A 16674-nucleotide genomic window follows, 5' to 3' on the forward strand; every position below is an offset into this window, starting at 1 on the left:
ACACACACTCATGTCAGACCCCCTCGCCTCGCTTCTCTCTGACATCTGCTGCATGTGTGTGTGTGGCGCAAGTTGACTAGTCTGACAGACAGTCGAGAAGGAAAGGTGATGCGCACGCGCATGTAAGAATCTCCGTCCGGTTGCATTTTTTTCTCAATACCGTAGATAAGCAAATGTACATGGTATGATAACCGTCAATTTTCAAACCGTGGTATACCGTGAAACCGGTATACCGCTGCAACCCTACAATATACTGTAAAGTTTTCAAAACAACAACAACTTAAAGGAATGTTTCGGGTTCATTAAGTGTCTAGCTCAATTGACAGCATTTGTAGCATGATGTTGAATACCACAAATAAATAAATAAATCGTCCCATTATAATAAAAAAAGCAACAATCATAGTTAGTAAGGCACTTACATTGGAAGTGAATGGGTCCATAAACGATAATATACAGAATACACGGTTTCAAAAGTATAGCCACAAGACGTAAACAAAACGTAGAATAAATGTAGGCTTCGTTCATTCAGGAATGAGCTTTTTTCTGTTGTATAAATTAGGATTTAGTGTGGCTAGAATGACAAAAAACAAAGCTATATCTTATACAACTACACTAGAAGTGCTGACTGCATCAAAACAGGCCTTCATTTGGCGGATGCACATTTCTATTCTGAGGGCTCTGTAAAGCTTTTCTAGCCACTTTATTTTCCCTGTTTTGTCAACATGATAATCACACGGGAAGTCTGAGAGTTCAGATACCATAGGATCACCCACATTATGCCTTCTCACCGACAAGCAGCATCTCCTATCAGACATTTTTGCATCTGCTCCAGTGTGTTTACCTTTCCCTGTGGCACAACCTGAAGCAATTTGCGTTGGGATGCCACATTGAAACCAGGAAGTAATCGCATAATCTCATAATCGGTGATAAGCGTAATCCAGAGGTTGCATTTTCTTCCCACTAACGTTAAATTTTTACTCCACTGACAGTTAGGTTTATGTTTTGGCTTTGGGTTGGTTGGTACAGTTTATAAAATATGCATTCCTTTTCACTGAATTACAGCATGTACAGTTGAAAATGACATGCTTCACAACTCGCTCCATGGACATTTCAGATTGAAAATGGAGCTCACTGGTGCCCATACACACATAAACAGTTACTGCTTTGATCACTAGGGGCAGTGTTTCAGTAAGCACAGACAGCTGAAGAAAGTTAACCTACTGTTTCCAATTTCACTATGAGAACAGTCTGCTGTGGTTGAAATGCAATGATTTTATTTAGATAAATGTATGATATGACCACACAACCTCTGGTATTTGACCTTATTTGAACATCAAAATGTAAGTGCTGTTAACACCACATGATCGCCACTACTCATGAATCCAGTTGCATGGACTATGACCACCACAAATCCCTGAAGTCCAGATGTGGCGTGATGTATAGCTGAACCACCACAAAGATTATAACTGTCTTTATCTCCTTGCATTTCTGGACCTGGATGGATAGCCTGACCCTGACCATTGCTTGCTTCGGAACTAGAACTGACATAAACCTAACTGTCAGTGGAGTAAAAATTTAATGTTAGAGGAAAGAAAATGCAACCTCTGGATTACGTTTATCACTGATGATGAGATTATGCGATTACTTCCTGGTTTCAATGTGGCATCCAAACCCGGGTCTCCCAAGCTACTGACGCAAATTGCAAATATGCTTTTGGAAAACTTTTACTTTATGATTTGTATTGTGTTTATTTTTACTCCTAGTCACATGTTTTTTGGTGAGACATTACACATAGACTGTATGAGGCAAACTCAGGATGGCTGTGCACAGTGACCGAAGGAAATTATGCACTGTCTGAAAGTTAAAGTCATCGATATGCATGATCTTGAGCTTGCGAATGGAGGTGCGTGGGAGAGATTTGAGACAGTGAGAAAGTACAGCCGACATGCTCTGCCAAACGTCCCCAATATTGTGGACATATCTTGTGGATGCCCGCATGCACCACTGACATAACTGACAGACTGCCAATGCCCAAGTCTGTTGGAGTCTGAGAAGTAGGAGGGAGCCTTAAACAAAGAGACCGGGTACTGAGAAATTAATGTTAACACAATAACTAGCATATCTTTCTAATGCTTTGTGTTTACTTGCTGCACAGGTAAAAAAAACAACAACAAAAAACATATATTGCAATTGGGATTTTAAAGGAATATTCTGGGTTCAATACAAGTTATTCTCAATAGACCGCAGTCAACATAATGCAAACATTTTTTTTATTTCAACTTCCTTTTCTTTAAAAAAGCAAAACTCAAGGATACAGGCCAGGGAGACACTTAAAATGGAAGTGCATGAGCCCAATTTGCAAAGAGTTTAAAGTCAGAAATGTGAAGCTCGTAATTTTATATAGGCATCCTGGAATATTTGTTTTATGAATCGGTCAAAAAGACGCATTATTAATCAGTTTAGCAGTTTAATAAATGACTCCCTGAATCATAAATAACAACTTAAGGACGTGTTTACTTCATTTTTCTGCGTTCCAAATCGGATTTTGCCTGGTTGACCGTGTTGCCTTTCAAAGTACAGGTGAAACTCGAAAAATTAGAATATCGAGCAAAAGTTCATTAATTTCAGTAATTCAACTTAAAAGGTGAAACTAATATATTATATAGACTCATTACAAGCAAAGTAAGATATTTCATGCCTTTGTTTGATATAATTTTGAGAATTATGGTTTACAGCTTATGAAAACCCCAAATTCAGAATCTCAGAAAATTAGAATATTACATGAAATCAATAAAAAAAAAGGATTTTAAATACAGAAATGTCGGCCCTCTGAAAAGTGTAATCATGCATATGTACTCAGTACTTGGTTTGGGCCCCTTTGCATTAATTACTGCCTCAATGCGGCGTGGCATGGATGCTATCAGCCTGTGGCACTGCTGAGGTGTTATGGAAGACCAAGATGCTTCAATAGCGGCCTTCAGCTCTTCTGCATTGTTTGGTCTCATGTCTCTCATCTTTCTCTTGGCAATGCCCCATAGATTATCTATGGGGTTCAGGTCAAGCGAGTTTGCTGGCCAATCAAGCACAGTAATACCATGGTCATTGAACCAGGTTTTGGTACTTTTGGCAGTGTGGGCAGGTGCCAAGTCCTGCTGGAAAATGAAGTCAGCATCTCCATAAAGCTTGTCTGCTGAAGGAAGCATGAAGTGCTCTAAAATGTCCCGGTAGACGGCTGCGTTGACTCTGGACTTAATAAAGCACAGTGGACCAACACCAGCCGATGACATTCCTCCCCAAACCAACACAGACTGTGGAAACTTCACACTGGACTTCAAGCATCTTGGATTGTGTGCCTCTCCATTCTTCCTCCAGACTCTGGGACCTTGGTTTCCAAATGAGATGCAAAATTTGCTCTCATCAGAAAAGAGGACTTTGGACCACTGAGCAACAGACCAGTTCTTTTTTTCTTTAGCCCAGGTAAGACGTTTGACATTTGAAGCCCATGTCCAGGACCCGTCTGTGTGTGGTGGCTCTTGATGCAGTAACTCCAGCCTCAGTCCACTCCTTGTGAAGCTCCCCACACATTTGAATGGCCTTTTCCTGACAATCCTCTCCAGGCTACGGTCATCCCTGCTGCTTGTGCACCTTTTTCTTCCACACTTTTCCCTTCCACTTAACTTTCTATTAATGTGCTTTGATACAGCACTTTGAAAACATCCAACTTCTTTTGCAATTACCTTTTGAGGCTTTCCCTCCTTGTGGAGGGTGTCAATGATGATTTCTGCACAACTGTCAGGTCAGCAGTCTTCCCCATGATTGTGAATTCAACTGAACCAGACTGAGAGACCATTTAAAGGCTCAGGAACCCTTTGCAGGTGTTTAGCTGATTAGAGTGTGACACTTTGAGCCTACAATACTGAACCTTTTCACAATATTCTAATTTTCTGAGATTTTGAATTTGGGGTTTTCATAAGCTGTAAGCCATAATCATCAAAATTATATCAAATAAAGGCTTGAAATATCTTACTTTGCTTGTAATGAGTCTATATAATATATTAGTTTCACCTTTTAAGTTGAATTACTGAAATTAATGAACTTTTGCACGATATTCAAATTTTTCGAGTTTCACCTGTAGGCTATACTATTTTGAAAGCAAGCGAATGCGAACATGTTCGTTGCATGCCCATTGCAACTGCTTTGTGATTTTTTTTTTTTTGTACAGTCAAAGGCAGACCGCAAGCGGACAGTTCTCACAGACCATGTTGATGAGGCAATTTGAGTTGGGCAAACTGTGCGCGGAACGATCAGCAACGTGGACAACGGAAATATACCCTCGGCCTTAACTTGCTAACTGATTTGAAGTTTAAATGAAAACAAAATGTAGTCAAAAATAGACATTCCCAAAATAGTTTTGTTGTAATGGTATTTTAGTTCAATAGCATTAAAATATGTTACAAAAATAGTTTTGTATGTAGTTAGCACATAAATAACTGAATATTTCAAATAGCTGAGGAGGATGTAGCACTGATAGCATCCATACCATTCAGTTTTTTGATAAACGTTGGATGTTCAGTGATGTTGAATGAATTTGCTTGATGGGATGGGCTTGCTTTGTTTAGTTTGAAATAGGGGGCCGAGGAAGTGTAGCGTGTCGCCGGATTGTGAATGCAAAGAAGAGATTCACCAGAACAAAAACATGTTACGAAATTGGCCCCAATTTATCAGAATGTTCTGCATGTCCAAGGGTATTTCCTTTATGAGATTGTGTTTCCTGCAGGTTTTAGGAGAAAAAATTACTCTCTCTGATTTGGAAAATTCTGATCACAATCAGTGTGTTTTTCCTCAGTGGCTTTTTTTGGAGGTGCATTTTTCAGCTAGCTCCAAGTGGACACTGATGAGACATCAGAGTGCACTGATCCTTGACACTTGAAGCTTGTATTTTCTTTGGAATGCACAGCTTTAAAAAAAAAAAAAAAAAAAAAAAACATCTTGCTCAGTATGTTTGTCTTGTTTTCTTGTAAAAATGTGACCTGCTCCTACATTTTGAGTTTTATGCACCAAATAATTTTATTTTTTGAACAACCTTGATATCGATTCTTAAATCCCAAGATTGACCTTTCATTCAATGCACAACCCTCTACTACAATGAGAGGAAATCACTCACAGTTTCTGTGTACACATTCACCAGTAAATGTGTAGTTCTGCAGCGAGATCCTTTCACAGCGCATTGAGAGTAAAAGTTGTTCCGTGTAATGTGTGTCCAAAGACGAGGTCCACGCAAGCCATTTGTGATTGAATAATGTCTCTTTTAATAACCATTCTGTTCTTTACAGTCAGTTGTTGATCAAAAACAACTACAAAAAAACATTTAATTCTAATCATGCATAGCACAAACGACGTAAAGCCATTAGAGTCCTCTCTCGTTAACATACGGCCATTTAAAGAACAGAAATGCTGTTTTTTGTTATAGAGACAGTACCGGTTTTAGCATATTCAACAAATCAATGTAAATACCAATGTGCAGGGCTGGGCCGTGATGCTACATACCCTGTAATAAACGTGCTTACTAACAATAAAGAGGACAAAATCATCTTTTAAAAATACCTCTAAATGACATTCACTGAATTAAAGGGAAAAAAATACTTTTTATTAAGTTTAATTCAGTAAAGAAAATCACTGCAAAACCTATTGTTATCAAGTGTTTTTGTCTTGTTGTCCATTTAAAATTGTCTAGAAATCTTTAAAACAAGATACATTAGGTTGAGAAGCAACATATTTAGACTTGCTTTAAGAGAATGTATCTTAAATATAAGTATATTTTGTGTATTTGTTTTACTTCTGCGAGTACAGTAAAGACAAAATATACTTATATTCAAGATCTATTCTCTAAAAGCAAGTCTAAATATCTTATATGCTGCTTCTCAGGTGAATGCATCTTTTTAAAAGGATTTTTAGATATTTTAAATATTTGTATTTTTTATATTATATTATTCAATATTCTCAGATAAAAAAGTTTTCTTCTGCAGTATAGTTCCTAAAGAAAACGTACATTGTTTTAAATGAGTTTTATATATTTTTATTGGAAATAAGCCAAAACAAATCATAAACGTATTTTGCTGCTAATGGGGCAAAGACAACCCTCTCTCACCTTTCTGCTCACTTCAGTCTTTAACTCACTAAAAACAAAGTCTCTCTTATTAATAAAGCTGCTTATTGCCAATTTTCTTCACAATAAGAAATGCACAGTGACATATATTATGATTCAATAATCATTACGTTCTAATCTAACTGCATTAAGCGCCTGCGCTTGAGGGACGAGTGTCCCAGTGACAGAGTGAGCCTCAGCCATATGCAGCTTCAATGTCTCCCCCTTAGATCGAGACATTTGCGCAACTCGTAGAAGAGGCGCTGACCGCACAGAGAAATGTCAGTTTCGGAGTTTGTAATTAATTACACGATCTCCTTCCGTATTATTTGAACTTTAATAAAGCTATAACGCATTAAATATAACTGCATTTAAGATGTAACACCAGGGTGTTTCATTTAAAGAGCGTAGACTCCACTTATTCCCCAACGAGAGTGCTTCTGAATTTACTTATTTGGTATTTTTGTATAATTCCCTTGTACTTTGGGATCTACATAAACTGAAGCTGTTTGGAAAGTTTAGAGTGCATCTGGACTGTGATCTGTGTAATTCTTCCTCTCCTCAATCAGGAGCGAACTGCAGTGCTGCTCTCACGCATCATCATTAGAGTTTCATATGATCTCATGTTACGTTAAATGAGATCAAACGACTATTCGCCAATTTTTGTCGACAATTTTTTATTGTCAACGTTGTCGACTAATCGTTTCAGCCCTGGTGCAAAGTAAAACTCTAGTGTTTCTGGCTCAAAGTGATTGAGAAACTGGCATCCTTAAAACAAAATAAATTTGCCGGAGAAGCAAATTGTTTAAGATAATGAGATTTATTGTCAGATGATATATCTTAGATAATAATATATCTCGTTAAGTTATACATATTTTTTTTCACCCTGATTGGCAAATAGGTTTGTTTTAAATGTAAACCTCAATAAATAATATTAGATTTCACAATAAGTATACATACCCTAACTTGCACATACATTACCACTTGCACATGTACATATGCCATTCTGTTATATGTCCTATTATTTGTATGTCTATTTATACTCTTACCTTGTTTTATATTCCATGTCTCAATGTAATGTTCTGTGTGCACTTGTTTCTCCCATCACCAAAAAAGTTCCTTGTGTATGTGAGAACACTTGGCAATAAAGCTCATTCTGATTCTAAACACAAGAAAATCAGTCTTACTATTTTTAAAAATGTAGCTTCTAAAGTAATTGTGTCTTGTTTTAAGGATATTTAGACTAGAAAACTATTTTTGCAGTGTATGGTTTCATTCTTCCTATGTATGATGTTAACATATTCAACTACTAAGTAACCTGTAGTAGCTACATATGAAAATGGTCTTCATTTGTCTGGCATTTATTAGTAGTCCATCCTGTTGCTTCACATATCCTCCCTCCTGTTTTCAGAGGCCTTGTTTAGGCATGTTGTTTTCTGGTTGGCAGTCAAAGCTACTTGCATAAGCCTCACAACCCTGTGTTTACTGCTGTCACCACTACCTGCAATGGTTAGATTAACTTGGCCTGGACAATATACTGTAGGCTCAGAGTTCATCATTGGCTATCTCTCTATTGTGTTATTCCTGTAAGGGGTTATTTAATTGTGGTAACAAAAAAGTCTCTAGTTGGCACATTTTTTGCATCTGGTATATTTGTATAACAATTGTTCATTATAATTTAATGAGTAATGGCTGTTTTCTGATCTTAAGCCTAACTAGGTGGTCATGGAGTCCATGAATTTGGGGGAGTGACGCAAGTTAACAGGATACAAACTCCCATGGCTGCTACATCCAGTAGCAGGACTGGAGCTCCAAGAGCAGGCTGGGTTGCTTTTTCAGATGAGGGGTTACAGGCAGGTATGTACAAACGTCCAGATACATACAGTATATACAGATACTGTTCAAACTTTGTTTTGTAGAGATTTCTGTTTTAGGTGTGGTATAAGCACTTTCAGATTGCAGTTTAAAAATCTCTCAATAAGTTACTTGTTAGAATGTTCACAATTTAAAATCTATCCAACATTGATGATGTCATCATTGATGATGTTATTGTAATAGAGTTGCATGCTGAATAGATCTTCTTTCTTGCATTTATTTAACCATCTTTAGCCACCTTAGATAGTGTCACATCTTTACAGTGTATTATATTATTTTTCATGCACAGCCAACAGAAAACACTACACATAATGGGTGTAATGGTAATTGCAAAGTTTAAGGCTTCTTTGATAAAGCATAAAACTTAAGCTTACTTAAAACTTTAAAGGGATAGTTCACCCAAAAATTTAACTTGTCTCATCATTTACTAACTCTCATGGCATCATGTGTATGACTTTCTTTCTTCTGCAGAACACAAATTAAGAGTTTTAGAATAATGTTTCAGATTTGTATGTCCTCACAATGCAAGTGAATGATGAGAGAATTATAATTTTTGGGTGAATTGTTCCTTTAACACTTCTTTTGCTGCCATGTAATCAGTAGTATTTCCCTCTGGAAATGCAAATATAGTTTTTATAGATAACCAAGTTTCTTTACTTACCTAAGTCAGACAGAATGCCTGTTATGTAACTCAACTGGTAGATTGTGGATCTAGCAACATCAAGGTCATGGATTTAATTTCACACAAAGAATGAAAGGGAACTTATTTTATTATTTGAATAATACTGTGACTGTTCTTAAAATCACTATGGATAAAAGTGTGTAAAGTGTTTTTAAATATTTAGAGCTCTAGATGAAGTTCCTGAGCCTAATTAAAAATAGATTCAAGACTTAAAGGCGTAGTTAATAAAAAACTGCCAATTCTGTAATAATTGACTCACCCTCATCATGTTGTTCCAAACCTATATTATGTCTTTCCCTCCATGGAATGGAAAAAGAGATAATAGGCAGAAGGCTAGCCTAAGAAATAAGATGCAATAAAAGTGAATGGTGACTGTGACAAACATTCTGCTAAACATCTCCTTTTTTTGTTCTGCTGGAAAAAGAAAGTCATATGGGTTTAGAACAACATTTGGGTGAGTACATTTTTTCTTTTTTCTTTTGGGTGAACCATCATTTCTGGTGTTTGAACATCAGTTCATCTGCTCTGTTAGAGTTTGCTGTGTGAGTGTGCGTTCAGACCTTTCTGTGAGATTCCTGTGTCCTGAGGTCACAGCTCCATAGTGATTTCTTTGGCAACAGTCTACAGTTCTAGCACCCTGCTAGATTTAACATTTTGCTGTGACCTTTTTCTTCAGAGAAGAGGCTGTGTTTCTTTAACTTTGTTTCTTCGGGTCCCTAGATAAGGACAGCCTCCAGCCCTCTTTAGACCAGCCTGTGGTGGACTCTTCAACATGGACAGAAGTACCATATGTGCCAGCCCAGAAGCCAGAGCAACAGACTTCCTGGGTTCTGTTTGATGACAAACCACGGTCTCCATCTCCACCTCCCCCAACGCAGGTAAAAGGTACGAGGACTACATAAGGAGGATTTGTTTACACATGGAATGGAAGGTGGAGTCATTATTTGAGCTCACCATAGTTTACATTTATCTGCTCTTTAAAGGGATAGTTCACCCAAAATGAAAAGTTCTGTCATCACTTAGTCACCCTCAAAATGTTCTAAACCAATTTTTCTTTCGTACGTGAAACACAAAAAGTGATATTTTACAGAATGTTCACACTGTTCTTTTTCATTCAGCAAAAGCAAATAGGGACATAATTCACCATAAAAAGTAGTCCATGTGCATCAAACCTGCCATATCAATACACGTAGCACCAGGTATGACATCATTGAAATCGAGTGACTTAAGAAGACTAAATGTGGGCATGGCTGGTGACTCCAAATGAGGAGCGATAACCAATAGTATTAAAGAAGCCGTCATTGGAGTTCATGTCACCCATCTCGTTGAGATAATGGGAGTTGAGTGCAGGCAAGACAGAGAAGTTTCTGTGACTGTTCTATATGATTTGTCTGTAACCACATAGATAGATATAATAAAAAACGATGCGTGGCAACTAAACTGAGTGAGTTTGATTCATACATTGATAGATCGTTCATCTTATTAATGATATGATGCATTGAGCACTGCTGCAGTTCATATAAAAACTCTCCCATGCAGAATGTGCTTTTTTAGGGACAAGAAAACTGATTCCCTTTCAAATGAGAATATCTTAATTTTGCTGGCAAAATGCCTTTTCTTTGATCAGATTTTCAAGACATATGGCCAGACGTTTAGTTCAGCAATAACGTTAGACCGACAGCAGTAGGAACGCCCACTAGCGACATTATAGAACAGAGATTGGGTCTGTGTCATTTCCTGTAGGCCTGATACTTTGTCTAGTCTTGCCTGTCTCTCTTTATGTCTTTCTCTTGACTCACCCACCCCCATGCCTGTCAAAGCCAGGAGTCCTGCCAGCAACTCTTTCCCAGGAAGTCTGTTTTGAGAGACCTGACTGCAGCAACACACAAATGGCCAAGCCCTTCAAACCCTAATTGAAGCCATAAGCACAGTTTTCATCTCAGCTGTTGTTGTCCTTGCATGAAATCTGCCTTAGGAAGAAGTCGAGGGTGCAGCCAATGTATCATTCCTTCAAAATATCATCACTAAGAGATCAAGCCAGGGTTTGTTTAACTACTACATATTTAGTCAGATTACAGAGGCTGTCCAACATATAATTTCAGGTTACACGCCTTAATTTTCATGTGTGGTCTAGAGGGAGCGTTTTCTGTCGGCAAAGCCAGAGGTTGGGTTTATCCATTTTAAATTATTTATATTTGTGTGTTGAAGGCAGCCAACTTCGTATCACTTTGAATCAAGAGAAAACAAGACAATAAGCGATATCGGTCTTTAATGCGATAACATAACTGAGGTAGCAGGGACATCATGTTGGCGTGATCTAAGTCATGCTTTAGAAGAATAAGTCATGCTTTAGAAACGCATTTCTCGGTTTCTAAAGCATGTTACTATGCAAACCAGATGTGACATGATAAAGCAACAAGCAATAAAATGTTTCTTTTCCAATGTTAATCAGAGTTTTTGTCCAAACCAAAATCGAATTCAACATTAAACATCAAATTTGTTTTGATTGGCTGTGAATGTGCTGCATGGGACATCAGTTTTGCATTTATTGTGGACAGACAAAATGCTTATCTCAACATGCATCAGGTTAGGACATTGTCTTACTGTTAACTACAAAATACTTTTTTTTCCCCATCCCAACACATTGGGATCTATGTGAAGTTGTGTATGGTGATGTCACTGGTTTAGGAACCCTTAGGAAAAGGAGTGTTAGGTGGAGTAATCCCAGATGCACACTTATGTTATTTTCTCATAGCCTGAGAAGACTCTTAAAATATTAAAAACAATGCATTTGAATCTTAAAGATTTCACTTTAACTGGCAACATGTATGAAAATAATAGATTTTGTGTGATGGTAAAGAGAGCATGGTATTGTGTCAGACTTTTCACTTGTGCTTAAAGTCAGCACAAAAGGTTTCTTAAAAGGTTAGTTAACCCAAAAATTTTAATTCTCTCATCATTTACTTAACCTTGTGCCATCCCAGATGTGTATTATGTTCTTTTTTTGTATCTGCACATTTGAAGAAATATAGAAGAATATCTCATCTCAGTAGGTCCTTTAAATGCAAGCGGATGGTGTTCCGACTTTTGAAGCTCCAGAAAGAACAGACAGTCAGCATGAATGTCATCTATGCATCTCCAGCAGATCAATTAATGTAAAATTAATTTCTAAAGTAACATGACTGCTTTTTTTTAACCTATAAACCATTGCTACTGGTCAGCAGCGGTATGCACTTGTGATTTAATCGCATTGGCATGTGTGACACGTGAGATCTGATGCACTTTTGACACGCGGAAGAGCAGCGCTGTACAAGTGAGTAGGATGAACACTGTACAAAGCTTTGTTGGTTTTGGTTTAGATATATATTTGTATCTGCCATTTTCACAATAGGGCGTTTATGTGCTTATCCTGGATGTCTCAGCCGAGAGATGAATGTGAGATTGCATCTGTAACATGCACATGCGAATGCTATATACTAGAGACCACGTAAACTCAGTGCTCTCATGAATGCGTATTATGAAAACGTACTTCAAAATGTATCTTTTTCTCACCAAAATGTATTGTATCGCTTTAGAAGACATTAATTTAACCGCTAACGTCATATGGATGATGTTTATGCTGACTGTCTGTGATTGTTGGAGCTTCAAAAATTTGGATCACAATCCACTTGCATTTTAAGGCCCTACTTGGCTGAGATATTTTTCTATTTTTCTTCAAATGTGTTCAGCAGAAGAAAGTCATCCACACCTGGGATATCATGAGGGTGAGTAAATGATGAGAGAATTTTGGGTGAAGCTTTCCATTTAACCCATTTTTATTCTGTAATCTGGCATATTTCTGAGTGAAAAAAAGTGGAGCGATGCTTGGTTTTATCCATTGGAATTCAATTGGATCAGACTAGGTTTTTAAAGGTGAATGTTAGGATGAGGTTTTAATGAGTAAAACATACCTCCCTAACCAGAAACTTACCTAAACATAACCAATAGTTTCATAAAAGCAAATGAGAGGTTAACAAACAGATATCCTTACCCTTAATCAACACCTAACCCTAACCGATAGTGTCATAAAAGGAAATGCAATATGAAAAGCACACTTTCTGAAGCAACTATATAATTATGTGTTCCTTTTATGACACTTTCATCTCACACCTCATCCTGCGTGCTTGACTGGGCTCGAACTACAGTCTTCCACGTTCCAAGTCCAACACTCTATGAGGTGAGCTACCACACAAGCTAATCACGTTGAAAAAACTGTGTAAATATAGGTGGGTCTGTAATACAAGCGTAAAAATGTATTGTAATTTCTAATGTTGTCTCAATTTAAACTTCTTATGACCATTTTCTTTCGTTGCCCTTACTTTTCTAAATCTCATTCCTCTTTCAGTTGGTTTCACTCTTCTACTGATACAGTCGTGTTAATCTTAGAGTTACTGTATCATTGTCATGATCTGAATCACAATCTGATTGTTTCACTTCATTGCATTACAGGATGTTGATAATCACCCTCTTTTATTGCCCTTTGTTCCTTGTGTAATGAAGGAAAAGCTGGACTTACTGTCTCACAGTGCAAACCAAAAATAACATACATTTACATTACATGCAACATTTCCTACACTCAGTTCTTGTTTTGTATTTTGTGCTTCATTTTTAAGTAGGTCACACCTCCTTTTAGTTGTTAAAACAGTTTGAAAGAAGATAAACCTTATCTGTTACCTGCAAGGTAGGATTTGTTGCTAGGCTTGTGCACATCCCGTGTTTTAAATGTGTGTGTGTGTGTGTGTGTGTGTGTGTGTGTGTGTGTGTGTGTGTGTATGTATGTATGTATATATATATATATATATATATATATATATATATATATATATATATATATATATATATATATATATATATATATATACACACATACTCTGTATTTGTGTATATATATATACTCTGAAGCTTTTTATCATCTGTAAGGCTTTCTATTTGCCGTGGGAGTTTTCCTCGTTTATTCTGGTGAGTGTTTATATTCCTCCAGACCCGTACTCTTACATACACTTCCAGCACATATTTGATCAGCACTGGTGCCCCCCAGGGATGTGTGCTCTCCCTACTACTCTTCTCCCTGTATACCAACAACTGCCAATGACCCCTCTGTCAAGCTCCTGAAGTTTGCAGATGACACTACTGTCATCGACCTCATCTAAGATTACTATGAGCCTGAATACAGAAGGGAGGTTGAACGGCTGGCTCACTGATGCATTCATAACAACCTAGAGCTCAACACACTCGAAACAGTAGAGATGATTGTGGACTTTAGGAGAAACACCCCAACATTGACCCCGCTCACATTCTAAACGGCACTGTGGAAGGAGTGGAGTCATTTAGGTTCCTGGGCACTACCATCTCACAGGACATGAAGTGGGAGACCCACATTGACTCCATTGTGAAAAAGGCCCAGCAGAGGTTGTACTTCCTTTGCCAGTTGAGTAAGTTCAACCTGCCACAGGCGCTGCTAATCCAATTCTACTCCGCAGTCATTAAGTCTGTCCTCTGCATTTAAGTAATTCTCTGGTTTGGTTCAGCTACGAAATCAGACATCAGAAGATTACAAAGGACAGTTCAGAGTGCTTAGCGGATTACTTGTTGCCCCCTGCCCTCCCTTCAATAAATTTCAGAGTGAGGAAAAGGGCTGGTAAAATCACTCTGGACCCCAATCACCCAGCCCACTACCTTTTTGAACTGTTGTGTTCTGGCCGGCGCTACAGAGCACTGAGCACCAGAACCGTCAGGCACAAGAACAGTTTTTTCCTCGGACTATCCATCTCATGAACAGTTTAAAAACTATACGATAATTACATGCAATACACAGCCTATTCAATTATATTATTTAACATACCCTACCTCTTCTGCATTACATTCCCTTGCACTGTATATAACAGATTTATATTTGTACATAATTTATATATATATATATATATATATATATATATATATATATATATATATATATATATATATATATATTTTTTTTTTTTTGGTTTATTTCTATATATACTTATATTTCAATTATCTTTTTATTTGTATTGTATTTTTTTATTTGTATTTATTTTTTATTATTATTATCTCTGTCTTGTTGTATTGTTTGTGCACTGGAAGCTTCTGTCACCAAGAAAAATCCCTTGTATGTGGAAGTATACTTGGCAGTAAAGCTCATTCTGATACTGATATAATCATAACTGTTTAATTAAACAGCCGAGGTGCTTACTGGATTTAAAGAACTTGAAATGTGTCTGGGTTTTCTCCCCGACGTGGAATGCCCATTTCCCAATGTGCTCTATGTCCTCGTGGTGGCGGAGGACGAATCTCAGTTGGCTGAGACGTCAATCCGTGCATTTTATCACGTAGCTCGTTGAGTGCTTTACCGCGGAGACCTAGTGCGTGTGGAAGCTTCACACTAATGTCCGGCATCCCTGCACAACTCACCACATGAAACCCACTGAGAGTGAGAACCACATTATAGCAACCATGAGGACGTTAACCCAACGTGACTGAGACTCTACCCACCTTCGCAACCGGGCCAATTGGTTGCTTAGGAAGGCTGACTGGAGTCACTCAGCACGCCCTGGATTTGAACTTGTGACTCCAGGTGTGGCAGTCAGCATCTTTCCTTGCTGAGCTACCCAGGCCCCACTCAAACCTGTTTCTAAAACATCATCTGTTTGATATTACCATGTTCTCTCTATCATTGTCTCAAAACATGTTTTAATACAGTGCAATTCATAATCTAAGTAATCTGTCCTCTGATAGGAATTACAGCATTGCTAATTAAAATATTTGAATAGATTGATATGATTGTTTGACGAGGTCGATACACATCAGTATGCTGCGGTATCTTGCCTCATCCTTGATGTTTAATCCTTTACTAAAGCACTTTTCCCCAGTGTGAATATTTAATAGTCTCTCTTCCTTATTCAAAGATAACACCTGTTCATTAGCAGCACACATTTATTCACACATTCTCACACAGATGTTCTACATCGGGGCATTGATTTGTTTTTACATGAGTGCATATTCTACATTTATTTCCCTCTAAGGCATTGCTGTTTCATTGCAGGCCCCAGGCACAGCGTTTGCTCTTCGGCCAGCTTCTGGAGCACCGTTCCTCCATCAGAGAGCAGCTGGACCACCCAATCAGAGGAGCAGAGCTCTGTGAGCATGGGGGAGTCCTCCTGTGACCTGCCATCACTTAACACAGAAGAGCCGCCCAGTCAAACACCCTCCTGCCCGCACTCTCCCAGTGAGTACTACCAGAGACATTATAAAGCAGACGAGACAGAACACTTGTTGAAAAATTAACGGTAGAAACCGTAATGCTAAATATGGCGTCTTCAGTCCCGTCTGGCAGTTAAAAGAGCCAATCACATTTTTGATAGAAGCATCACTGATTTGAAATATGTTTTGGAGCATAACCGTCACCAACATTATTCCCTATTCAAATAGACAGATGGATGAATTACTGCCATCATGATCACTAGAAAATGTACACAAATGGATTTTGTTTACTGCCTGCATTCCGTGGGCAGTAATGGCTTGATGTTAATTGCACCATGCAAATAAGGCTATGAGTAATTTACATAGATAGTGCCTGGTTAAACTGGATTCGGTTCCTGCCTACTTTAATTGGATTGTGGGTGGTTATTGAATAACACAGAGGTTTATGTGCTAAAATACTACACTCTACTGTTTGATGATCTTGCCCCACAGAGTCATATCTTCTAGTTAATAAATAGGTAATTCTTATCATCCAAACATCTGTGAGTGGGTGTTTATATCCTCCCAATGCCTCAAATGGTAATTAAACTCTGTCCCCTCATGAGAGGACAGGAGGAAGTGAGACTCACCCAGGAAATGCTTCACACACTGAATTATCCATCAATAAATCCCTTCCGTTGCCCAGCACAGCCTCCAGGGCTGCATCCAGGCACGC

General features: G+C 38.0%; 1 protein-coding gene across 3 annotated transcripts in view; it reads left to right on the forward strand.

Moving 5' to 3' along the window:
- LOC127662780 (stonin-2-like) overlaps positions 1-16674 on the forward strand; it is a 55635-nt gene that overhangs the window by 14993 nt on the left and 23968 nt on the right. For 2 of the 3 annotated variants that reach the window (XM_052154112.1, XM_052154113.1), the window contains exons 2-4: positions 7856-8002; positions 9423-9587; positions 15802-15984. In XM_052154112.1, coding sequence (XP_052010072.1) covers positions 7924-8002; positions 9423-9587; positions 15802-15984 — 427 coding nt within the window. In that variant the 5' untranslated portion in view covers positions 7856-7923. Of the gene's footprint in view, positions 1-7855; positions 8003-9422; positions 9588-15801; positions 15985-16674 lie in introns of those variants that run through there. The other variant, XM_052154114.1, reaches the window with a different exon arrangement.

The sequence above is a fragment of the Xyrauchen texanus genome, chromosome 22 (genome assembly GCF_025860055.1).
Source record: "Xyrauchen texanus isolate HMW12.3.18 chromosome 22, RBS_HiC_50CHRs, whole genome shotgun sequence".
NCBI classification, from domain to species: Eukaryota; Metazoa; Chordata; class Actinopteri; order Cypriniformes; family Catostomidae; genus Xyrauchen; species Xyrauchen texanus.